Source organism: Rhodofomes roseus, assembly GCF_022264815.1.
Source record: "Rhodofomes roseus strain CIRM-BRFM 1785 chromosome Unknown C8Q71scaffold_15, whole genome shotgun sequence".
Classification (NCBI taxonomy): Eukaryota; Fungi; Basidiomycota; class Agaricomycetes; order Polyporales; family Fomitopsidaceae; genus Rhodofomes; species Rhodofomes roseus.
The window spans coordinates 322,946-344,533 of record NW_025952971.1 but is presented as its reverse complement, the minus strand read 5'-3'; the positions used below and the strand labels follow the sequence as shown (position 1 = coordinate 344,533).

Sequence of the window (21,588 nt, the reverse complement as noted above, 5' to 3'; positions counted from 1 at the left end):
AGGGTAGTATCCGATTGAACTCACCTGTGGTAGAAGTATGCGATACGCGTGGATAGTCGCCGTCCGAAAACATCCGACGCACAGCGCTGAGGGCCGCAGATCAACCTTGCGAGCCCCTCAACAGGTTGGAACTCTGTCGCAGTGACAGCGTACGTACGGCTCGGGTATGGTCGTGTAGACTTGTAGCGGGTAAGGGAAGACCTGCTGAAAAAGTGGTGGACTTCATACCGCCGACGCTACAAACTTTCAGGACGACCCCTCACGACATACATTAGAGCGCATCTGTCTGGTAGGCATACGAGAATGCTTGACTCACATGTTATATTGATGTTTTCACTGCATTACAGGCTAGTGACATCAGGCAATGCGAAACAGCCATGACCACCGTTCAAAACTCAGAAAGAAGGCCCCGCTGACGCAGTAGCCTTGTGTGTAGAGCGGTCGGGGATCATGGCCTCTCGACATGCGGTCGCTCAGAAGATAAGGCTTCCAGTTTCCAGTCCCAGGAAGATCAACTTCTCCAGACCTGCCCGCAGAGATGGTACCGTGGTGGCATCCTGGTGGCATCCTCCGTGGTGCTTACAGAGCGCCCAGCACGGCGATCGCGCAATTGCTTAGCGCCCGCCTCCTGACACATCCCTGCTGCATCTGGCAATTTTTAATTTGCTGGCGTTCCTCTGGTCGATGTACTCCCAGGGATTATTTCTTTGCCTGGGCTTCGTGCGCTTGCACTTCTCCAGTGTCTCGAGCTGGTCTCGAGGGTGGCTTATGAAGCCGTATCCTCACCATAGATGACGCGATCTGACCGCTGACATCGGATTGACCGATCGACGGACCGGATGCTAGGGAACCTCGATTGACTTCCGTATATAAGCGTCGATGCCCTGCAGCGGCATCTCTTCTGACACTGCATCTAACAGTGAATAAAATCGACATGACAAGCAAGACCAACATCCTTCTCTTCGGAGCTACAGGTATGTGCATTGTGCAATATATCACGCCGTACGCGGTGACATAACTTTTGTATACCATAGGCTATATCGGAGGGTCTGTCTTGAACCGCCTCCTCAGCCATCCCAAAGCAGATACCTTTAGTATCACCGCGACTGTGCGCTCTCCCGAGAAGGCGAAGCTCCTGGAGAAGCTGGGAGTCAAAGCCGAGATAGCCTCTCTCAGCGATCTTGACAAGATAGAAGAGCTTTCCTCGCGCGCGCATGTCATTTTCAACGTCGTCAGTATTATACGTACCTCTGCCTGTTGAGAAAAAAGCTGATACGTAGCTCTTCTGTCCAGGCAAACTCAGACGACCTACCGGCCATAAACGCCCTCCTGAAGGGTGTGCGCAAGGCGCACGAGACCACCGGAGAGCTCCCCATTCTCATCCACACTGTTAGTGCAGCGCATATGCGCGCATATAGTCCACTTTACGACTGACGATCACTATTAGTCGGGCACAGGCGAGATCGCAGAGCCGGCGAACGGAGAATACGCTGCGGAGACGGTCTATTCAGACTTGAACGTCGAGCAGTTGAAGGCTATTCCTGAGACGGCCTTCCACCGCAAGATCGACCTCGCCGTCATCGGCGCAGACGAGCAAGGTGGCTTCACTTCGGATATCAGTTATGACCCGGCGCACTGACACAGTTGTGCAGGCTACGCACGCTCGTACATCGTCATACCCGGGATGGTAGACGGCATTGCGTCGGGACCTGTCTTCGAGGCTGGGATCGCGAACCCGATTTCTATCCAGATTCCTGCCCTCATCAAGGAGGCGCTGGACAGGAAGCAGGCGGGCATGATCGGGCCTGGCAAGGCCGTCTGGCCGATTATCCACGTCGACGACAGTCAGTGATCCTTCCAAGCTCGTCTGCACCATGACAGCAGCTGACACACCACGATCCTCACACAGCCGCCGACATATTCATCGCGCTCTTCGACGCCATCAGCGCAGACCCGCAGAGTGCCGGGCACGGATGGGAGGGCTACTACTTCGGCGTGAGCGAACACGTCTCGTTCTACGAGATCGGGCAGGCCATCGGACAAGCGCTCGTGGATCTCGGGCTCGCAAAAGACGCGGAACCGACGACGTTCACTGACGAAGAGCTCGTGAAACACTGGGGTTCCGTGGTACGTCTCAGAATCTCCGCTGCGCAGTGCTTTCGACCGACCGACCGGCTGACTCGAACGTGTGCTAGCTTGCGGGCAAATATGGAGGCACGACCTGCCGCTGCCGCGCGGATCGTGCGCTTGCGATTGGGTGGAAGCCGAAGTATGGTGCTAAGGACTTGTTGGCGGGCATCAAGCCTGAGGTGGAGTATGAGTTCAAGCGCGCACAGGAGAATGGCGGGGTCGACTTTACGAAGCAGAAGAGACACGGAGCACTGTTGAAGAACGCGTTAGAATCGAACTGAGCCCGTGGGCAGCTGTTTCAAGGCTGCTTGGGAGGCATCAGGATAGTTTCAAGGGTCAGGATTGTGCTCGCACCAGTGCATCTGATGCTGTACCATGAGGATCGACCACTAGGGTCTCCATTCGCCTTACTGGCCAGCCCAGCTGGTCGAATCATGGATACGCCCGCGCCGGGCAGGATTCATCGATGCGATTGTATCCCAATCTGTGCTCGGTCTGTGCTGCCAATATATTGACTCATTCTGTGACTGGAATACGTTCGCTTCGAGGCCTGCATGCCATGGGCCAGAGTGGGCCAGTACGCTCCGTATCCACTTTGCTTACATAGCAGCCCCCCGGTGATCGAGCCGGATACTGTTGACATGTCCTCACGCGTCACGGCTGGTTAAGTACCTTGCCCCACATTGACCTCGATGCTGGACAACTATCTGCTGATACCACCATCCAGGTCAGCAAGCTGTGAACAGACATGACGAGCAAATGGGTTGTTGTTCTCTTCGGAGCCACAGGTAATCATACCTCTCTCACACAGACGATCTACCAATGACATCATACCACCAATCCAGGATATGTCGGAGGTTCTGTCCTGAACCGCCTCCTACAGGATCCAGCGACGAAAACATGGGAGATTATTACCCCTGTGCGGTCTCCCGAGAAGGCGAAGCTCTTGGAGAAGCTCGGTGTGAAGACTGAAATCGCAAGTCTCAGTGACCATGACAAGCTGGAATTGCTCGCTTCGCGCGCGCGCGTCGTCATCAACGCTGTGAGTTGACATATCCGCTGGCCGGTTCCTACGACACTGACGGAGGGTTGACCGCGTAGGCCGGCTCTGACGACCTACCTGCTATCAATGCTATCTTGAAAGGAATGCGCAAGGCCCACGAACGCACCGGGGAACTCCCCATCCTCATCCATACCGTGAGTATGGCGAGTGTCCCAATCCTGTTATCCGTAATCCTCATGCCGCGTGTAGTCTGGGACGGGTGAGATATCGGAGATGGCATACGGGAAGTATACTGCGGAGACAGTCTGGTCGGACTTGGACGTCGGGCAGCTGAAGTCGGTCGAGCCGACTGCGTTTCATCGCGGCGTCGACCTCGCCGTCGTCCACGCCGACGAAGGAGGTGCTGTCACTGATCGTTTGCGCAATTTGCGTAGACTTTGCTGACTTGAGCACGCACTGGCAGGCTACGCACGGACACACATCATCATGCCAGGCGTCATCTACGGCATAGCTACCGGCCCCGTCTTCGAAGCTGGTATCGCCAAGGCGATCTCGAAGGACGTCCCTGGGCTCATAAAGGCCTCCCTCGATAGGAAGCGTGCCGGTGTGGTCGGCCCAGGGAAGTCCGTCTGGGGCCATGTCCACATCGACGATGGTGAGTGTGCACAGCACGCGCCTCCACGACTCAGTAGGACTGATCTCTGTGGCAGTGGCTGACATGTACCTGGTGCTTTTGGACGCGATAAAAAGCAACCCGCAGAGCGTTGGCCATGGCTGGGAGGGCTTCTACTTCGGAGTGACCGGCCACAACACCTGGTACGAGGCCAGCAAGGCAATCGGCGAGGCGCTCGTGGGCCTTGGGTTCACAGACGACGCTGAGCCAACTACGCTGACCGACGAAGAACTTGAAAAGTATTGGGGTTCCATCGTAAGTCTCCAATAACGCCGCGCCGCTTCAGCATTGCTGATCGCTTCGAGCACAGACCGCAGGCGGCTACGCCGGTATAACTTGTGTCTGTCGCGCGGAGCGCGCGCGCACCATTGGGTGGAAGCCGAAGTATACCAAGGGAGCCTTGTTGGCGAGTCTCAAGCCCGAGGCTGAGATGCAGTGGAAGCTGGTGCAAGAGAAGGGAGGGTTCGACTTTTCGTATGAGAAAAGCCACGCACCGATGTTGGACCGTATATTCAAGCGGCGCTGAGAAAATGGGTTCATGCTATGTCACAGTGACAACCTCATGATTGAGGCTCATGAATGAATACGTTGTCTTAAGCAATGCGGACAAGATGGACAAGATGGTGAAACGGATCCACCAAGCATGCTGACGGCGTCTTGACGCTACCCAATGGGCCTACCTGGATCCCTCAGATATAAGTGCCCTTTGGAGTGCGCCTTTAAACTCCCTGACATTCCGAAAGCCAAACTTCGGCCGTTGTGTCTTCAGCGGAATTCAGAAGAACAAAATCATAGCCGGGAAGGACTGTAACGCAGAGGGTTGGGCTTGCTACCGTCACACGGTGCGCTGAACCAGGATTGAGAGCACTTGGAATGATTGACGACTCACTGGTAGGCACAACCATCTACGGGTATGACCCGAGTCAAAGGTACGTCTTACCTGGTAGTTGACCGGGTCGACTTGTAGTGCAACAGGATCATGATGACAGTCTCAGGTAACCAACCGGCAGTTCGTTTACTTCGCTGTCGCCCTGCAAGCTGCAAGGCCGTGTTCCTGTTCTCGAGCAGCATGGTGTCCGCCACTATCGATGAAGCTCTGAAGGTACGAATGATGACGGCCGAATTAGCTGACTTTCGTCTGCAGCCCGATGTTATTGATATATGTCTTCCCGGGATCCTTACGCAGTTTGCGCATTTTGAGAAGTATAATCTTGTCCGCTCTCTGCACGGGAAGTCTTTCAAGCCCCTCCAGCACGTTCCTGGCGTGTAAGCATGTTTTGATGCCGGGCCTGTCTCTGGTAAAACTCGCATCAGCTGAAGTAGGCAAGATCGGAGTGATACTGTACTAGACGTACCGCGATCAACATCGCCGCACACAAACGGTACCAGCCACGGGGCTCTATAAGTAGTCAATTTGTACGGCCTCGTCCGCTTCGCCGGATCAGACGTCGACGGACTCGGCGGACGTTCACACAACGTTGTCGAGATGATGACACCTCCGCACCGACTCTCGTCGGAGGTCATACCCGCATCGCTCCCGGGGCCTCGTGCCTACAAGTTACTTAAAACAACCATGTTAGCACTGAATAGGTTGATCCGCGAAACGCAGTCGCGATCGACGGGATCCAGCTTGCCAGAAACTCGGCCGAGTCAATGAATCAACCATGAAGACTGACGGGCCACCAGCTGCTTGTTGCTGGTCGCGATCGCCGGGGGGTAACGGTGACTACTCAGTCAACTATGTCCGTCCTTCGAGGACCCCATGGATTCCCGCTGCCTAGTCGGAGGTTGCTCGTCGACAGCTGTTTTGATTACTCACGCTTGGTCAGTGTACTATCGTGCAAGACAACGAGGGGTCCGAGTCCGCGGTAAGGCAGCACAATCTTGATTGAGCTGCTGCTGACTCAGCGTTGGTCGGGTACAGAGCACTTCAGGACTACCGCCCTCTGATCTTGAACAACGCGGATGTCCGTGGATCTGACAGATCATTTGCTTAGGCGCGCCCCTGAATAATAGGAAACTGACACAGGCAGCTAGAAAGAGCTAGAAGTCCAGTGGTCGCATACCTTAGTGCCGCGGTCTACACGGGCTGGAATGCGAGCGATATATAAAGGGGCGTAGATGGACGGTGTAGAGCCCATCCACCGCTCCCAGCTCCAGACATTCCAATCTCCAGACACAGCAAAACTCAGTCTATCACCGCACTTCCAATGGCACCCAAGACTGAGATCCTCTTCCTCGGCGCGACCGGTTCGTCTTTCCTCACTCTCCTGTCCCCTGTCAGTGAGCTGACGTCCCTTCCATAGGCTACCTCGGTGCAGGTATCTTCACCCGCCTCCTCAACCACCCCAAGGCGAGCGAGTTCTCCATCACCACCCTCGTGCGCAGCACCGAGAAGGGCGAGGCGCTCAAGAAGTTCAACCCGACGCTGAAGTATGCTGTCGGGTCCCTCTACGACAAGGCGGACTACCCCGTCATCGAGGACCTCGGTAAGAAGGCCGACGTGGTGTTCTCCGTCGTGAGTGCTGGTTTGCCACGGGCCCTGCGACAGTAACTAACGGGAGACACCTGGCAGGCGGACGCGGACTACCTTCCATGGACGACGGCGCTGCTCAAGGGCTTGAAAGCGCGCTTTGATGCTACTGGGGTTGCACCCATTCTGATCCACGCCGTGAGCCTCCTTCGAGCATACTTGACGCGTCGTATGCTGAATGTATTCTCCAAGTCCGGGGCAGGTATCCTCCTATTCACTTCTGACCCTGCGGGTAACCACTCGGACCTCGACCTCGAGGACGTCAAGGCTGTTCCGCCCACTGCACTCCACCGCAACGTTGACCTCGCGGCCATTGCCGCAGATGAAGCCGGTGAGTATACTGAGTACTCACTCTCCCGCGGTGTCCATGGGCTTACCGCCGCCGTCTCGGCATAGGCTACGTGAAGACATACCTTATCTGCCCACCTCTCATTGCTGGTCTGGCATCGGGCCCGTTGTACGACGCAGGCCTCGCGCATCGCAACTCTATCCAGGCTCCAGCCCTCATGCGGCCTGCGCTCGACCGGAAGCAGGCTGGTGTGGTTGGCGACGGCAAGGGCGTCTGGGCTGCTGTCCACGTCGACGATGGTGCGTGCTCCGAGCCCATACCACGCCGTCGGTGCTGATGCCGAACTGGCGATAGTTGCGGACACGTTCGTGCTGCTCTTCGACAAGATCATCTCTGGTGCGCCTGGCGTAGGCCACGGCTGGGAGGGCTACTACTACCTCGAGAATGGAGAACTGTCGTGGAACGACATCGCCAGCGCGATCGGCCAGACACTCGTCGAGCTCGATGTCGCCAAGTCGCCTGAGGTAACTTCCTTCTCGAAGGACGAGATCTCGAAGTACTTCAAGTCCGAGGTCAGTTTACTTGCATCGCGACTGATTCTAGCGTGAACAGCTTACTGATATGTGGCATACTTGCAGTTCGCGAGCTCGGTGGTGTCGTCGACGTGCCGCTGCAAGGGGGAGCGGGCGCGCGCTCTGGGATGGTCGCCGAAATACAGCGTAGCGGACATTCTCGCAGGCTTGAAGACCGAGGTGGAGTTCCTCTGGAAGAAGGCGCAGGCGGAGGGCAAGGTCGACATCACGCCGAACTACGGCGTCGATGCGATGCTCCAGCGATTCGCCTCCTTGTCGGCGTGAGCCTGAGCACCACGAATGTTGGCAATGAACGGGGGTGCAGCATCATAGAGGACATGACATGTATCATTACATATGCGTAGGAGCAAATTTGTATCTTTAGATTCATACGTACCGGAAGCGTGCCACAGCTCGATGCAACCGCCGTGCTTGTCTCTGCGGATGCCACCGTGTCACTAAACGCAAGAAAACCGGTTGTGTCGGGGGCTCTGGCATGTCCAGACTCCATGGTACGTGAGCGCAGTGAAAAAAGACGGCGCACTGTGGAAGCAGACAAACTCGGCCATACATCGCTTATATCACGTGATTATCTCAGTACTTACATCGCTCGACGCTCGACGACGCTCGTCGCTCGAGCGCAGCCGGCAGGTTTCAGCGTCCCAACCTCCACTATCGTCCAGTTGCTCTGTCATGCTCGAGCCCTCGGTTCAAGAGGAATGCCTGCAGGCAGGGACCCAACCGGCCGGGCTAACAAGCCCAGATGCAGAGCCTTGCAGCCTGTGGAGAACAGCGCGGTCATCGCTGCTGGCACTAGATCTAACGCGCGCGAATAAGTAACGGATGCTTTCCAACTTGTTCGGCGTCCTATTCTTACCTCCTTCTTTCGGACCCGAGGACGTGAGTAGCATACGACAGAGTCGGACGTCATGACGTATGATACTTCATACAGGGAGTAGCTCGAAGGTCCTAGCATCAAACTCCAGCGAGGATATATGTATGTCGACTTGCGCGAAATTCCAGTACGTGCGTCAGACACTGTCCGAAGATATTTGGTCAGACTAAGTACGCTCTCAGCGCTAGCACTGGCGGCATCACCAATGAAGAAGACATGGCTATATATAACGATCGCTGCGGAGGTTGTGCATTGTGGGGCGCAGCGTCTGGGTGAGAGCCCGATAGGCGAGAATAGCGATAGGAAGCGATGTCGGGCGCGCCTTGTGTTGCGCAGCAACTGCTGTGCGTCGCGTGGTGTTTGCTGGCCTCCGAATGGCATCCTTGACGTTCCCCGGTTGCATCATGTCTTCTCTCCAACAGTTTATATAGCCACGGCGACATCCCAGTCCCGCCGCATCGCTTCCCCCATACATAAGATCTTCTGCCACGTCCGCGACGACTCTGCAACCCTTCTGTTGAATTCATCCTTGCTTTGTATTGGCTCATTTCTCCTATCTGCCTGCGGACCACTGTACTGCGCACTGCAGCCGACAGTCGCACGGACCTTGCTGCGCTCAAGAGCGCCAACACTTACCCTGTACGTTCTCCCCGTTTTCGAGTCAACGCGCTGCAGCAGCCTGCTCATTCACCGGAGTCTAGATCGAGATATCCTAAGGGTGTCTAAGGAACATTTCATTCAGGGCGCCTCTGCATAATCGCACTTCGCACCTTTGCCCTGAACGAGCCTCAAAGGCACCCCTCCTGCTGCAGCAGTCACTCTTTCTTTCCCCAACCTTCCCGCCTACAGCGCTTTGATTCGTACTGCGGCGCGTTTACCGTTCCATCGAGACCATGAAATCCGCAGTGCTCGCTGCAGCCGCTCTCTACTCTGGCAACGCCTTTGCGGCGACCAGCTACAGCCTCGTCAAGGAGTACTCTGGCTCCAACTTCTTCGACAGCTGGGTCTTTTACGACAACTATGATAATACTACCAACGGTGCGTCACATCCCCTGTTATAACTGCGGTGATGGGTTCAGGATGGGGTTGCTGTGGGTCGATGAGTCGGCGTGTCTTCGCGCGAGACATGATCTCGGTCGAGATCAGAATAACCCAACCGTACTAGACAGGCTCTACGCAGGCAGCCGCCCGTGGCCGTTATGACACAACCAACGATGGACAGGTCTGTGATGGGACGTCTCACCTCGTCCGAGAGCTGTTCTGTCTCGTGTGTAACGCATACCGGACTGGAGGCAGTCTAACTGGCGCTCGCGCGGCGCACGTAGTGCTCGTTAGGTCGTGGATGTGCTTCTAGCGATGCAGTATCACTCTACGGCTACTTCATTGTACGTGAACTTGGCGTGCCATACACGGCACGCACCTCCTATCCTGCGCCGCAACCCAACTCCATACCCTTGTGTTTGCGCGAGCCTGGCTGACATCTATGTTTTGGCGCAGGTGACGTCGAGTACGTGAGCCAGACGAACGCGACGGAGAGCAAGCTTGCGTACGTGGACAGCAACGGCGCCGCAATCATCAAGGTCGACAACACCTCATTCGTGCCCTGGGATGACAAGCGTGACTCTGTGCGTTCCCAAAGCTTCCCTCTCCCCGGATGGCAATCTCGCCGGATGCTGTGCGGGCATTCAGGCGGGTCGCTGGTTTGGCGAGAGCGGGTTTCAGTGAAGTAGCGCTTGTCTGCTCACGAGGTTTCCCTATGGCAGGTCCGCATCACCACCTCAGACTTCTTCGAATCTGGCTCAGTCATCATCTTTGATGCATCGCATATGCCGTATGGATGCTCGGTAAGTCTGCTTCCTTTCTTCCTACTTACAAGCATTCGCTCTGCCGGGCGGCGAGCAACAAGGTGGACATGAGATCTACGCTGTATCGCGGTGATCTCTGTCCGTCGGCTACTGTGTTCAGTATGCACCCACCTACGGCAGTCACACTGGCACAGTAAATCAGGGGCATTCCTGGGCTCGTTTGCTGTCCAGGTTCACGTTACGGCAACTCGACACAGCACTGACCGCTCCTCGACGTAGATATGGCCTAGCTTCTGGACGAAGGGCGAGAACTGGCCGGACGGCGGGGAAATCGACATCATGGAGGGGATCAACGGCATGACTGCGAACCAGATGGCATTGCATACCGACGCAGGTTGCAACGCATCCAGCAGCGCGACGTACTCCGGCACGATCGGCGCGACCAACTGTAATGCGACCTCCGGCTGTCAATTCGTGAGTGTCCTGCCCCATGCGCGCAAATCATAGCTTACGCATCTACCAGAGCGAGACTCAGGACAATAGCTACGGTGCAGGCTTTGCATCAAACGGCGGTGGCGTCTTCGCGACGCTCTGGGACGACACGCAGATCGCGATCTGGTTCTGGACGAGGAGCAGCGTGCCGTCGTCCGTGTCGAGCGCGACGAGCAGCATCGACATCTCCGACTGGGGCAAGCCATCGGCGAACTACACGTCCACGGACTGCAGCATTGCGAAGGCGTTCGCGCCGCAGCAGCTCGTGCTCGACATCACGATGTGCGGCGATTGGGCGGGCGTGGACACGGTGTACGAAGATACTTGCACCATCCAGGGCACTGCGAACTCGAGCTCGTGCTATCTCCAAAACGTCTACAACAACGGGAACCAGACTGCTCTCGCGTCGGCGTACTTTAGTATCAACTACATCAAGGCGTTCAACGCGAATGGCGTGGTCCTGAGCGCGGACGGCACGACGACGAGCGTGGACGCGAGTAGCGTGTACGCGTCGGCGACGGTGAGCGGGGGAGCATCCAGCTCGACGTCGAGCAGCTCAGCTGCCGGGCCAGCGGTGACGAGGCTAGGTGGTGCGGCGAAGGTCTGGGCTGTGGTTGCGAGTACTATGGGTGCACTGTTTGCCTGGACGCTCATGTAAGCGGGGGTCCGAGAGTCTCGTATCCAGAATGGAACATCGAGACTTCACCAGCTTCACTACTTGTTCCGACAATTGACACTGCGCGTAATCGCCGGACTTTTTATGTATTCACTTCTACGGTCTTTCACTGATACTGTCGTTACTTTGAAGACATTGATGTCGAACCTGTCACCTGTCTTGAGGAAGTGCGTACCGATACTTGACAGATACCATTGGCAGTCTGATATATACTCTGCCATTTCATAGGGTTCGCTAACATATGTCCGAACGCTATGTACTTCGGCATACGATGCTCTAGTTTGGGATGTCGGTACAATCCCCATAATATCTCACTTGTGCTGCATTTGTGTCCCGGCGTACAGCCTAAGTGCGACGTTGAAGTACCGTTGTACACACACTCCTTAGTACTCATCGTCAGCACATACGTCCGGAGGAACGCTAATGACAAGCCGAAGAGAATGCTGCTCCGTTTGCGTGAGCATGTGGTATTGGATATGATCAAACTGTCGTGGACAATGACATTGCACTGGGACTGTGAACGAAGAAACCAGATTCCAACTATTACTATGGTATGGTATCACCTGCAAGAAAACCGAATGGGTAACATACAGCGCAGAGACCCTTCCACCTTACACCGCGATATAGATGCGCATCATCAGGCAAGCGCGCCTTTGCTTAGTCCGCAATCGGCCCTTGCATAACCTCATACGCCGCGCTCATCCGCGCAGCCTCCAGCCATCGCCTTTCCGCCTCTCCTTCCCGACACCACCAAAGCCTTCTCGGACGACCAGCCAGAGGCCCGTACACGACACGACGTCCTTGAGCTCCTCCGCCGTCAACACTATCCCGGACGCGCGTCCCGCCTCCGCTCTCCCGCTGCCGTTTTCCTTACCGGAGGCCGACCAGAACTTCTTCTGACCGCTCCCGCTCCCTGCGGACTCTGGCACTGCGTCAGGCGCGGGCCGCGAGAGGCCCGCGGGCGTCACAATTCGCCGCCGCACCGCGACGTGCTCGATCTCCACGTCCGGCAGCGGGAACGGCACCTTCAGGAGCGCGACGACCTTTGGGTGGTGCGGCGTCGGCACGACTGCGGCGACCTTCACACGTAGACTCTGAGGTTGTGCGGGCTCATCCGCAAGCGGTGAGCGGGGCGTCGGGGTCTGAGGGTTCACGATCGGGTGCAGTCGCCGGACGACGAGCGTGCACGTCCATGGCGTCTCCGAGTCTTCTGGATCCGACTCCTCCCCGTCGTCCTCTGGGTTCTCCTGAGTATTCGACTCGCCCGTCGTGATGCTCGCCGCAGGCCCGGGCGATACTGAGCGCACCGAGTCCATCGACCGACGGCCCCCAGGGCCCCCGTCGCCTGGTGAGCGCGTCCGGTTCTTCCGCGACGGGACAAAGCCTGCAGTCACCGGTGTGATCGGCGTGACCGGCGTCTGCGGCTGCTGCAACGACGGCATCGCGGACGAGCCCGCACCGACGCTCCTCCGTCTGCTCCCTTTCCGTACGAGCCGCTCGCCCTCCCCAGCGCGCTTCTTCCCCCGAGTCCACTCGAGCCGCACCTCCACATTCGCCTCGATCCCGCCGGAGGGCGCGAGCGTCGACGAGCGCACTACATCAAACCGATCACGCATCCCGCCGAGCATGCTCTCCGGCTCGCCCTTGAGCCACTTCCGCACGACCCACACGTACTTGTACGGCCGGCCGCGCGGGGGCACCACAGGCGACCGGAGCGTCGGCTGGATCCCCAGCACGGGCGGCTGCAGCGGGAACTCTGGTGATACGCTGGGGAGGACGGGGTGCCCGTGGGCGGAGAGGAGGGACGAGCGCTTCGAGACCCTCGGATCCATCGAAAGCTGCGGGATGGGTGATGTCGGGGTGACCGGCGGAGTGGGCCCGCCGACGGACGACGTGTCCTTCTTCTTGCCGCTGAACAGCTTGCCGAAAAACTTGCGCGGCGTGCCGGGTCGCCCGCTCGACGAGCTAATCGATGCCGGTGTCGCCACTGGTGCGGGAATAGGCACTGGTGCGGGGGGATCATGCGTGCTCTCCGAAGCGAGCGACGCGGCGGACGACGACGTCGGCGTATTCGATCCTGGGGGAAGAAGCCCCTGAGCATAGTCGAGGCTCATCCGCGGTCGCCCGTCGTTGTCGAGCGAACCCCCGCTCCACACCTCGATCGGCTCAAGCACTGCAAGGCCGATCACCTCCAACCCACGCTTCATGAACTTTGCGATCTTCGCATCGGTTCCTGCGTCCACGATCACGTTCTGCATCACGTTGTGTGCCTGGAGGTTGTAAAGTGGGATAATCATGCGGCGGCCGGAAGATGTTGAGGATGTCGAACCCAGCGTCGAAAGGGAGCCGGTAGAGGAGTAGGATGAGTACAGTGATGCTTCAGATCGATTGGAGGGTGTTCGTGAAAGCGAGACTTCACTGTCGACGGTAGAGTCCATCGAATGTCGACTGCTCGGTCGACTGGACCGGCCCTCTTTATCCTTGTTACTTGGGGGTACGAGCTGAACTTGGAGGTTGAGGGGATGATTGGACTTCGACGGTGGTGGGCGGACAACTATGAAAGACTGCGAACAAACCATTGTTGTCAGAATTGCGCAGACAAGGATAGTGGGGGAAAGAATGCGGAGGACAGGTCATTGTAAGGCTGCGGATAAGGTTTCGATCCATTTACGCAGTGATGTATGGAAGAGATGCCGAGGCGCAGAATCAACAGTTTCTTGCGGGCATTGCCTGACACATTGACAAATCACAAAGAAGTGCAGTGCCATTACGGCAGACGTTTGGCAGGTTACCCAAACATGACGCTGAAACTAGACGCCATCCTTGACCGAGACAAGCAGCACATCAGTGCCTCGAGCCAAAGAGCAATGCAAAGGATAATCTGGGTAGGAATGTCGAAATATCGTCATCCCCATAGCTTGTGTCCATTGCGACACCACGATTGATCACCAAGAGACAGCAGCGCGAGGGTCACATGCCCCACGGCCGAGAGGACGCGCTCGTTTCCTCTCCCCATGGGACTGAGCACCACCACCTTTCTCGCCGCGCTGATATCGTGGGTATGCCAGGGGGCGCACGCGTGCTTCGGCACCGCAGGAGATTACTTCTGCACTTCGCAAGCTCACCGTGGGAGTGCTCTGCAAGAAGGTCCGCGATGCCACACAGAATTAGACTGTGCAGTTCCATGGGGGCGAGTGCACTCGCGCTGTGCCTGCGTCATGTCAAATACACGGTGGCGCGACGGAATGCAATGGGAGCAAGACATAAGTGAGCGCGCCGATGAGGGCGGCCAAGGAAGCACGACCGCTCAGCGATGAAGGCTGGACACCGCCGAGGCCAACGTGACGGTCAGATGCAGTCCGCGCCAAGCAGATGACAGGGTACGCGCCGCACAAGCATCGCTCGATGACGATGGTATCAGCGAGTGGTGTGGAGGCGTAGGTGCCGGGAACACGACTCGAGGGGCATGGATAGTAGCACAGCTTTCCCAACGGCGGTCGCATAAGCCTAACGAGGTCGTAGACACAGTCGCGACGTCTTTGAGACGATGGTCGGCCATCGCTACGGACAATGGCCAGACGGTTACCATGCCCGAGAGAAACCTGTCAGAGCAAACCCATTGCCCACAGACGCAGACTTATTCAGATCCAGCAGGTCAGGGACATAATATTCACCTCATTCTTGCGCTCCTTCTGCCTCTTCACTGCCTGCTCCTCCGCGGCGCGCTGCATGGCTGTAGTGGGCTCGGACTGTGGGGCCTCCTGGGGTTTCGCGGCGTCCGCCGTGACCTGTGCGGCCTTGTCATTACTGAGCTGGAGGGTAGATGGTAGGAAGGAGGAGATGGTCTGAAACATGGCAGGTTCGGAGGACGAGGAGGAGGACGAGGGCAGGACCAGACATTGATCAGGCAGGAGCCTTAAAGTGTTCGAGGTGCAGGGCGAGCGACGCGGGCGTCATGAAATGCATCCTCCCATATATGGCAACTTTCCCACTCGATAGTTTCCATCCCGCGCAGACATGTGGTTTTCAAGTGGTTCTCGTCACTTTCCCAACACCGAGCTTCGCATCCGCAGACTGCTCAACAATTCGACCTGTACGCCGCAGTCTCAGCTCTGCCCCGCATTCAAGGGAAGTCAGTTCGTCTCGTGTACTTGCGGTGAGTGATGCAGATCTCTAAAATCTGAATCTCCCGGGCTAGCCAGAAATTTCACTCCTTTCTTAGAGCACTAGCTGACCTGTAGCCTCCTGTAGCGACTCCTGACTCGAGTCGTCGCCAGGAGCGGTGCAATTTTAGCAGTGTATCTCGATCCCGACATGGTTGCTCTCGACTTCGAGATCCGCTGTGTGGCCCCTCTGCGTGCGGGGCTTGGCGACGGATTAATTATCGATCGGCGCGGCTGCGGGAAGCAATGTCGTCGTCGAGCAGAGTCTCAGTGTGTCCCGCCGTGGTCCTACGAGGCTTCCGCTGTTTGACCATCAAATGCGATGCATTTCCGCAACGTCCTCAGGCTGTTGTTGTCTCCTCAAAAGATCGAAACTCGGGACAACATACCGCGTTCACCCGCGTATGTTGTGCATATGATTCACTCGGCTGCCCCGCTCCGTAGGGGTCATTTGTGATTACCGTCTGCTTAGCATACAGTGCTGACGCGGATTATGGGTCCAGGGGCTGAACAGGACTAAAGCGCGTGCCTGCTGACTAGACTGGACTGAACGGACGTTCTGCTCGTCGATAAATTCCGAATGGTCATTGTAGCCTCACAGCCGCCGTCCTCCTCCACGGTTAGCAATCAAGGACGCTCGATAGCCTTGATTTGCCCGCGCGGTTATGTTTCCCCATCACTGTCAGCGCCTTCGGACGAACGCTGGCGGCTTGAATATCGCGCGATAATACCGCTCAAAGGTACGTCTGCCAGCTTCCTGAACGGAACCACGATTGATGTCAACCGGACGGAAATGTCTTCAACTGCTGATTATTCTTCCTCCTCTCGACATGGAGCCAGGCACCCGCCTCGCTCTCCTCATTTCCTCTCATTGCATACCGAGTCGCCATGGCCGTCTGTTGTACCTCGCCCTATATGTATCACGAGCAATGTTCGACCGTCTCAAGAGCCTTACCGTCCACTCGCAACGTCCGATGTTTGCCTCTGGCCAAGGAGTCTACGATTGTAGACACCGTATTCGCCCTGCGTGGACATGCGCAGGGGAGGAGAGGAAGAGGAAGGAACAGGACGGTCGATCTCAGGGTGTCTCTGTAGGGATTCGCCCATAGTGACCCTAAAGGGACACAACAAACAAACAAATCGCTCTGCGCACGACTCACACACTACTACAGAGTCCCGAATTGTCCCATCCCCACGTTCTCTCTTCTAGCTTCTCATCATGCACATCGCGTTCCAATCCAAGAATGGACGCGGGTATTCTGCCTCAAAGTAGCGGACCCAACGCCCAGGATATCACTTCGACAACTACAACAACACGTCCGAGCGCATTATCGCTATGGACTTCGTCTAGACGGTCACGCCCTTCTAGCTCTCGATACGACTATCGTGACCTGGCTCCTGCCTCCCCCAGCCCATGCCTTTTGTATGCTACCCTCCTCGACCCCGCGAAGCGCAAGGTCCGCTGGTCCAGCTCTCTTCATCGCCGCGGCTGGACGTTCAATGACTCCTAGCGCGGTCTCTCGGCCCACTCTCCACTGTCGGCGAGACTGGCGAACTTGACGAGCCCATGGATACTCCCTTACCGCTCCGCCCTTCAACGCCGCAGCAAACTCATCCACATTCCGCACACCCGATCAGGCATGATTCTCGTCATTAGTTGCATGGCGTCCGGTCTATCGTTCTGGGGATTCCCTCCCCCTCGCGGCCTCGGGGCGGGTCCAGAGTTCGCCGCCCTGGGACGTCCAGCGGGGGCCTTGTCCTTCTTCCGACCGGCTCCAGAGCGCCTCCGCCGCTTCGATGGCGAGGACGGTCCCCCTTCGTTGTCCTCCTCGCGCACCCGTTTGCGTTTTAGATCGTCTCTACGTCCTTCTCTCTCCTGGGGTAATGGCTCCGTGTGACGAAGCCCCTTCGGTCCCGCGCCGGCGACTACGGGCGCGCCCAGTCTCCGCCTCGCATCCATGGGCTTCGCGCGGTCGTTATCCCGCCAGCCGTCCATCGCCAGTGCCTCGTCAAAGACAGCCAGGACCGCTTCGTGTGTCAGGCGAACGAGGCTTGAGTTCCCGTGCCCGGGGACGCTCTGCACGACGAGGTCCTGCAGGCGACCCAGGAGGAAGACAAGCGGCGGGTTCCCGGTGAAGAGCGAGCGCGTGTCCTTGCTGAGCCACTTGCGCTTGTTCTTCGTCATCTCCGTGTACGCGCCCGTGAACAGCTCGTGCGCAACCTCATCCGCGTCCCCGACGTAGTAGTTCGTGTAGCAGATGACTTCGCGGAGCGCGAGCCAGTAGAAGCCCTGGAGGTCGAAGCTGGCTGTGCGCGCGAGGGCCCCGTCCTTTAGCGACTCGAGGAGCTCGATGGCCATGAACCGCGGCGTGCCCTGGGCAATCGATCATCGGTGCGTGTCATTCGTGCTTCCTATATCAACGCACTCACCATAAGTGGTTTCCGCTGCCAAACAGATGCGGTTAGCTTGTCTATAGGCACCTCCAGGCCCCCGTCTGCGGTGCTGTCTATCCAAGCGCTGAGGTCGAAGTCGTGGATGAACCCTTTGAAGGGTTTACCCTTTGCCATGAGGATGTTTCCTTCGCTGATGTCACCGTGCAGGACACCAGCTTTGTAGGCGACGAGATGGCCTGCACGACGAATTCGGTCAAGCGTACGTTGCCGCACAGTAACGGAGAACTGACCTCTGATGGCGTCGCGGATGGCCTCCATGAGGTCCCTCGAATGCTCGAAGTGACGAAGGGTTTTGCCCACGGTGTCCACAACGATACGCACATGATTGCGCTCTTCTGCACCACCCCATCTTCCACGAAGACGCGCACTCATGGTGCGGTGCAGGGAGCCAGCGCCCGAGCCGACAAGCAAACCGTAGTTCACCCCGCGTACATACCCGGCGACACCGAACGGCTGATCGCGTAAGTCCTGGTTGCACCGTAGGATCCGCTCATAGAAGTGCCTCTCCTCTTCCACATTCACGGGCTGCCAGGTATCCTTGATGATGTACCGGTTGCCACTGGAGTCGCCCCGCTTGAGGGCCTCCCACACGGTGGTCACCCCGGAGTAGAGCGTCTCCCCCCTGCATCGTAGCCGCAAGGTGAGGAACTCCATCTCAGGCTCCTCCGAGTCCTCTGATGGTATCCTGATCCATCTGTTATAGTCAACGTCGCTTTCGCGCCACGCGTCTCCGGATACCTCCGTCGCCCAGCGCATATCCGCCTCCGTCGCCGAGGCCATGTACTCGTCCAACCCGAAGAACGCTGTGCCCTTTGCGGGATGGACGAACGCCCACAGGAACTGTCGCAGCAGGTCCGGGTCGGCAGTATAATCGAACGCAGGCGACACGATGCACGCCACGCGGTCGAAGCGATAGACTTGCATCTGCGAGCCGCGCACGGACAGAACGAACGAGCAGAGCGCGTTGTGCTCGCTGAGGTGGTGCCCCGCCATGCGCATGAGCCGCATCCGCGTCCGCACCGCCTCGGGGTCCCCCGCCGCGACGATCGAAGTGTGGTCCGGAGAGGACATGGCCCGCACGTCTATGGACAGCGAGAAGTTGCTCCACACATCGGGTTGGTCCCCCCTCGTTTTATCTTGACCAGGTATCAACGCCACTACGTCCGGTTTGACGAGCAAGTTGCCCCGGGGGTTCTTCTCGAAGAAGGGCTCGTACGGGAATCGAAGCTGGAGCATGTGCAAGTTGAGGAAGTGAAGACGCTTCGATGGCGGGAAGTCACTGGTGAGCACGTTGAAGGCTTGAGTCTGCCAAGCGTCATCAGCACTTCCCCGCCACAGCACATTCAGCACGGACGCACCAGAGGTTCGCACTTATCGCGCGGGTCCATGACTAGCCTTGAGGCAGCGAAGAGATATTCGGGCATCCTCTCGGGTGGCTGGTACGGCACGGACGATGGTACGTGCATCCGAAGGTAGTCGGCGAAGCTTCCGCGGACCTTCCTGTCAACGATGAACCTGTCCTCGGTCTTGACCTTCCAGTTATAGAAGTACTCGGGATTGCTGTTGTACGGCTCGAAGCTGGCTTCGTCGAAAGTTATGAAAGACATCGTGTTTCTTAGCGATGTCTCGAGTCTGTCGCGGTATTTCAGGTCAGTACGGTGGCACCGTATGCCAGTACGCCACTGTTATAACCAAATCACATGGAGGACCGTTGGCGCTCACCAACTTCTTCGAGTTCGGATATGATTGTTTTCGAGACAAAAGGCTTGATATGATGTTGTTCAGCTCTTGTGGTAGGACGGGGACGTGTGAACAGCGTATGCTACCGTCGCGATACCTCTGTAGGTGGGTTATGTAGGGACCTGTGGGCAGCGTATGCTATGGCCAACAAGAACTATGCAACGATGCAACGTTCAGATGGAAGGGCCAAATCCCATTGTCTCGTGCTCGTCGCCACCAACCACCCGCTGTTCTACTCGCTCATCAGCGATACGACTGGTTGCATGGTTGCATTATACCTCAGACACAAAAGACGGACGCACGCTGGACACGGCTTGATATACACATGAATAAATACGCGGTATGTAAACGAGGCAGCCGCCACCGTCCAGTACAATACACGTCGGGAGATACAGCATGTGGACATCGAAGGACTGTAACATAGCCGAGCAGCGGAGAGCGACGAAACGAACTAGGGGGACGGGAGCCAACACGATACATATAGTACACACATCACGGAAGGCGAAACCGAAGAGTCAAGTTGCGTTTTAGGTTAAGTCACAGTCAGGAGAGACAAGTGCGAGTCGGGTCAAGGGCTGGAGTGGCGAAAATCGAAGACGGGGGTCTAGCGCGTGGGGTAGGGTAGAAGGGTATCGGGGCGTTTACTCGTCATCATCTTCACCGTCGCCGCTGCCTGCACTGTCAACCTTTTTGCCCTTGGGTGTGACGTTAGCACAAGAGCAAATCACAGCTCAGGAGAGGACATACATCGTAATCGGCCTTCTCCTGCTCTGCGCGTGCCTTGTCCCGAGCAGCCTGTTCGATATATGGCTGGTGACGAGTAGTTAGCATCAGTATGTCGGTATGAGGATAACAAGGTCTGTGAGTCGATACTGCCCGTCACACATTCGTTCACAAGACGAATGCTAACAGGCGTAGGTCGGTCCGTCAACAGTATCGACACCAGTCATACGTAGGCAGCATCGCTATCCGGGTGAAACCCGAACGTGATCTAAATGAACTGAGCAGGCCGAACTCTAACCTGCACGGAGCGTACCCCGCGTTCAAGGCGTGCATTCGCATGCACAACGCGCCTACGGCGCATAAGACGCCAATCGAAATAGCCCATCGCACGCTGAAACAGCGATGAACGTGCATACGCGCCGACTCGGCCGCCGGAAGTGACCAACCAGCCAACGACACGCTCGACAGTGAGAGCGAAAGATACTGACCTTCTTCTCAGATTCGTCGAGCTCTTTCCACTTCGCACCGAGGAGTTTGCCAATCTCGCCTATAACAAGCGTAGTCAGCTTACGTTTGATGCGGCAGGCGTCACGCGCTCGTGGGGCGACGACGACGCGCATATACTCGATGGACTCACCGAAACTTGCATCTGGGTTCTCTGCCTTGACACGCTCACGCCAGTCCTGGCTGAAGAACATGTAGGCGGACAAGGCACGCTTCGGCGCATTCTTGTCCTTCTTCGCCTTCGACTTCGGGGCCTTAGCATCGGCCTTGGCGACCTTGCGCTATATCGCATACATCGCCGACGCGAAAACACACGCAGGGAGGCGTAGAAAGGTCAGCACATGCATATATGCGTGAAAGCCAGAGTGTATGCGCACCCTGGTGGCCTTCGTGGTCTCTTTAGGCATCTGCACAGCACCGAACACGTCAGCGACGCGTTTTCAACGACAGAGAGGCAAGATGGAACGATGAGGCAGCTAGGCAGGGCACGGGCACGGGAGCGCGCCGACGCGTCGCGACGCGTCTGGCCGCGGCGCGCATATATCCCCTCATCGCGCCCCGCCGTCGTCGGGCGCGACGACGCCCGCCGGACAGCGATCAGATAAGGCATTTGAAGCCGTGGAACGTACCTTGGTGGTTGGTGGTTGAGGGAGGCGAGTGGGGACAAAAGTGGGAAAAGGCGAGTAGCGGCTGGGCCTTAGGCGCAGGGAGGTACAGGCTGAGGCCTCTGCACGCTGTGGTGGGAGGGCTTGCTGGCTGCTGGCGCAGGCCTGCAGCCAGTACCCGTTCAACCGCTTATGTAAGCGCACGTGCCCCCTTTCTGGCGCACAGACCACCCGCCCGGCGCTTATCCTCCCTGACCAATATGTTCTATGGACTTCCGTTAATTAATGTCCTACTGTATTAGAAGATATGTTCAGAGCCAACGAACGTAGA

At 57.3% G+C, this 21,588-nt stretch overlaps 8 protein-coding genes across 8 annotated transcripts; 4 read left to right on the top strand and 4 right to left on the bottom strand.

Annotated features, from left to right (window-relative positions):
• Nucleotides 1–723: 723 nt before the first annotated feature.
• Nucleotides 724–2,666, top strand: C8Q71DRAFT_143662 (uncharacterized protein). Its single transcript, XM_047916571.1, has 8 exons — nt 724–865; nt 921–974; nt 1,035–1,231; nt 1,294–1,389; nt 1,448–1,598; nt 1,653–1,844; nt 1,910–2,127; nt 2,196–2,666. Exons 2-8 carry the CDS (start codon nt 935–937, stop codon nt 2,409–2,411), a joined length of 1,110 nt encoding a protein of 369 aa, XP_047777005.1. The 5' UTR covers nt 724–865; nt 921–934; the 3' UTR covers nt 2,412–2,666.
• A 12-nt stretch (nt 2,667–2,678) lies between these two features.
• On the top strand, nt 2,679–4,407 carry C8Q71DRAFT_769072 (uncharacterized protein). The gene is made up of 7 exons (XM_047924273.1): nt 2,679–2,918; nt 2,976–3,172; nt 3,232–3,327; nt 3,383–3,533; nt 3,597–3,788; nt 3,844–4,061; nt 4,117–4,407. The coding sequence occupies exons 1-7, from the start codon at nt 2,879–2,881 to the stop codon at nt 4,330–4,332; spliced, it is 1,110 nt and encodes a 369-aa protein (XP_047777004.1). The 5' UTR covers nt 2,679–2,878; the 3' UTR covers nt 4,333–4,407.
• A 1,423-nt stretch (nt 4,408–5,830) lies between these two features.
• Nucleotides 5,831–7,737, top strand: C8Q71DRAFT_143340 (uncharacterized protein). The gene is made up of 8 exons (XM_047916568.1): nt 5,831–6,056; nt 6,113–6,324; nt 6,382–6,477; nt 6,532–6,670; nt 6,736–6,927; nt 6,983–7,200; nt 7,267–7,500; nt 7,598–7,737. Exons 1-7 carry the CDS (start codon nt 6,017–6,019, stop codon nt 7,483–7,485), a joined length of 1,116 nt encoding a protein of 371 aa, XP_047777003.1. The 5' UTR covers nt 5,831–6,016; the 3' UTR covers nt 7,486–7,500; nt 7,598–7,737.
• A 60-nt stretch (nt 7,738–7,797) lies between these two features.
• On the bottom strand, nt 7,798–8,734 carry C8Q71DRAFT_143536 (uncharacterized protein). The gene is made up of 2 exons (XM_047916570.1): nt 8,299–8,734; nt 7,798–8,238 (listed from the first exon to the last, which is right to left on the bottom strand). The coding sequence occupies exons 1-2, from the start codon at nt 8,474–8,476 to the stop codon at nt 7,892–7,894; spliced, it is 525 nt and encodes a 174-aa protein (XP_047777002.1). The 5' UTR covers nt 8,477–8,734; the 3' UTR covers nt 7,798–7,891.
• Nucleotides 8,735–8,744: 10 nt separating this feature from the next.
• C8Q71DRAFT_143497 (concanavalin A-like lectin/glucanase domain-containing protein) lies at nt 8,745–11,156 on the top strand. The gene is made up of 5 exons (XM_047916569.1): nt 8,745–9,133; nt 9,593–9,720; nt 9,859–9,939; nt 10,180–10,374; nt 10,424–11,156. The coding sequence occupies exons 1-5, from the start codon at nt 8,989–8,991 to the stop codon at nt 11,048–11,050; spliced, it is 1,176 nt and encodes a 391-aa protein (XP_047777001.1). The 5' UTR covers nt 8,745–8,988; the 3' UTR covers nt 11,051–11,156.
• A 340-nt stretch (nt 11,157–11,496) lies between these two features.
• Nucleotides 11,497–14,986, bottom strand: C8Q71DRAFT_769024 (uncharacterized protein). The gene is made up of 2 exons (XM_047924272.1): nt 14,743–14,986; nt 11,497–13,632 (listed from the first exon to the last, which is right to left on the bottom strand). Exons 1-2 carry the CDS (start codon nt 14,920–14,922, stop codon nt 11,767–11,769), a joined length of 2,046 nt encoding a protein of 681 aa, XP_047777000.1. The 5' UTR covers nt 14,923–14,986; the 3' UTR covers nt 11,497–11,766.
• Nucleotides 14,987–16,825: 1,839 nt separating this feature from the next.
• Nucleotides 16,826–18,921, bottom strand: C8Q71DRAFT_711329 (uncharacterized protein; the record flags this gene model as incomplete). Its single annotated transcript, XM_047920801.1, has 3 exons — nt 16,826–17,605; nt 17,662–17,861; nt 17,916–18,921. 3 exons carry the CDS (start codon nt 18,919–18,921, stop codon nt 16,826–16,828), a joined length of 1,986 nt encoding a protein of 661 aa, XP_047776999.1.
• An 812-nt stretch (nt 18,922–19,733) lies between these two features.
• On the bottom strand, nt 19,734–21,396 carry C8Q71DRAFT_768990 (high mobility group box domain-containing protein). The gene is made up of 6 exons (XM_047924271.1): nt 21,282–21,396; nt 21,030–21,059; nt 20,786–20,933; nt 20,637–20,695; nt 20,173–20,235; nt 19,734–20,120 (listed from the first exon to the last, which is right to left on the bottom strand). The coding sequence occupies exons 2-6, from the start codon at nt 21,057–21,059 to the stop codon at nt 20,067–20,069; spliced, it is 354 nt and encodes a 117-aa protein (XP_047776998.1). The 5' UTR covers nt 21,282–21,396; the 3' UTR covers nt 19,734–20,066.
• Between the last annotated feature and the right edge of the window lie 192 nt (nt 21,397–21,588).

Excerpts from the sequence above, each read along its gene's own strand:
- C8Q71DRAFT_143340 (XM_047916568.1), top strand. The coding sequence starts at position 6,017 with ATGGCACCCAAGACTGAGATCCTCTTCCTCGGCGCGACCG. Across the intron at positions 6,057-6,112 it reads CCTCTTCCTCGGCGCGACCG|GCTACCTCGGTGCAGGTATC; the intron begins GTTCGTCTTTCC and ends TCCCTTCCATAG. Across the intron at positions 6,325-6,381 it reads CCGACGTGGTGTTCTCCGTC|GCGGACGCGGACTACCTTCC; the intron begins GTGAGTGCTGGT and ends GACACCTGGCAG.
- C8Q71DRAFT_143497 (XM_047916569.1), top strand. The coding sequence starts at position 8,989 with ATGAAATCCGCAGTGCTCGCTGCAGCCGCTCTCTACTCTGGCAACGCC. Across the intron at positions 9,721-9,858 it reads GGGATGACAAGCGTGACTCT|GTCCGCATCACCACCTCAGA; the intron begins GTGCGTTCCCAA and ends TCCCTATGGCAG. Across the intron at positions 10,375-10,423 it reads CGACCTCCGGCTGTCAATTC|AGCGAGACTCAGGACAATAG; the intron begins GTGAGTGTCCTG and ends CGCATCTACCAG.
- C8Q71DRAFT_143536 (XM_047916570.1), bottom strand. The coding sequence starts at position 8,476 with ATGCCATTCGGAGGCCAGCAAACACCACGCGACGCACAGCAGTTGCTG. Across the intron at positions 8,239-8,298 it reads TAGCCATGTCTTCTTCATTG|TGTCTGACGCACGTACTGGA; the intron begins GTGATGCCGCCA and ends ATCTTCGGACAG.
- C8Q71DRAFT_769072 (XM_047924273.1), top strand. The coding sequence starts at position 2,879 with ATGACGAGCAAATGGGTTGTTGTTCTCTTCGGAGCCACAG. Across the intron at positions 3,173-3,231 it reads CGCGCGTCGTCATCAACGCT|GCCGGCTCTGACGACCTACC; the intron begins GTGAGTTGACAT and ends TTGACCGCGTAG. Across the intron at positions 3,789-3,843 it reads CCATGTCCACATCGACGATG|TGGCTGACATGTACCTGGTG; the intron begins GTGAGTGTGCAC and ends TCTCTGTGGCAG.
- C8Q71DRAFT_768990 (XM_047924271.1), bottom strand. The coding sequence starts at position 21,059 with ATGCCTAAAGAGACCACGAAGGCCACCAGG. Across the intron at positions 20,934-21,029 it reads AGACCACGAAGGCCACCAGG|CGCAAGGTCGCCAAGGCCGA; the intron begins GTGCGCATACAC and ends TATGCGATATAG. Across the intron at positions 20,696-20,785 it reads GAACCCAGATGCAAGTTTCG|GCGAGATTGGCAAACTCCTC; the intron begins GTGAGTCCATCG and ends CGCTTGTTATAG.
- C8Q71DRAFT_769024 (XM_047924272.1), bottom strand. The coding sequence starts at position 14,922 with ATGTTTCAGACCATCTCCTCCTTCCTACCATCTACCCTCCAGCTCAGT. Across the intron at positions 13,633-14,742 it reads AGAAGGAGCGCAAGAATGAG|TCTTTCATAGTTGTCCGCCC; the intron begins GTGAATATTATG and ends GTTTGTTCGCAG.
- C8Q71DRAFT_143662 (XM_047916571.1), top strand. The coding sequence starts at position 935 with ATGACAAGCAAGACCAACATCCTTCTCTTCGGAGCTACAG. Across the intron at positions 1,845-1,909 it reads GATTATCCACGTCGACGACA|CCGCCGACATATTCATCGCG; the intron begins GTCAGTGATCCT and ends ATCCTCACACAG. Across the intron at positions 2,128-2,195 it reads TGAAACACTGGGGTTCCGTG|CTTGCGGGCAAATATGGAGG; the intron begins GTACGTCTCAGA and ends AACGTGTGCTAG.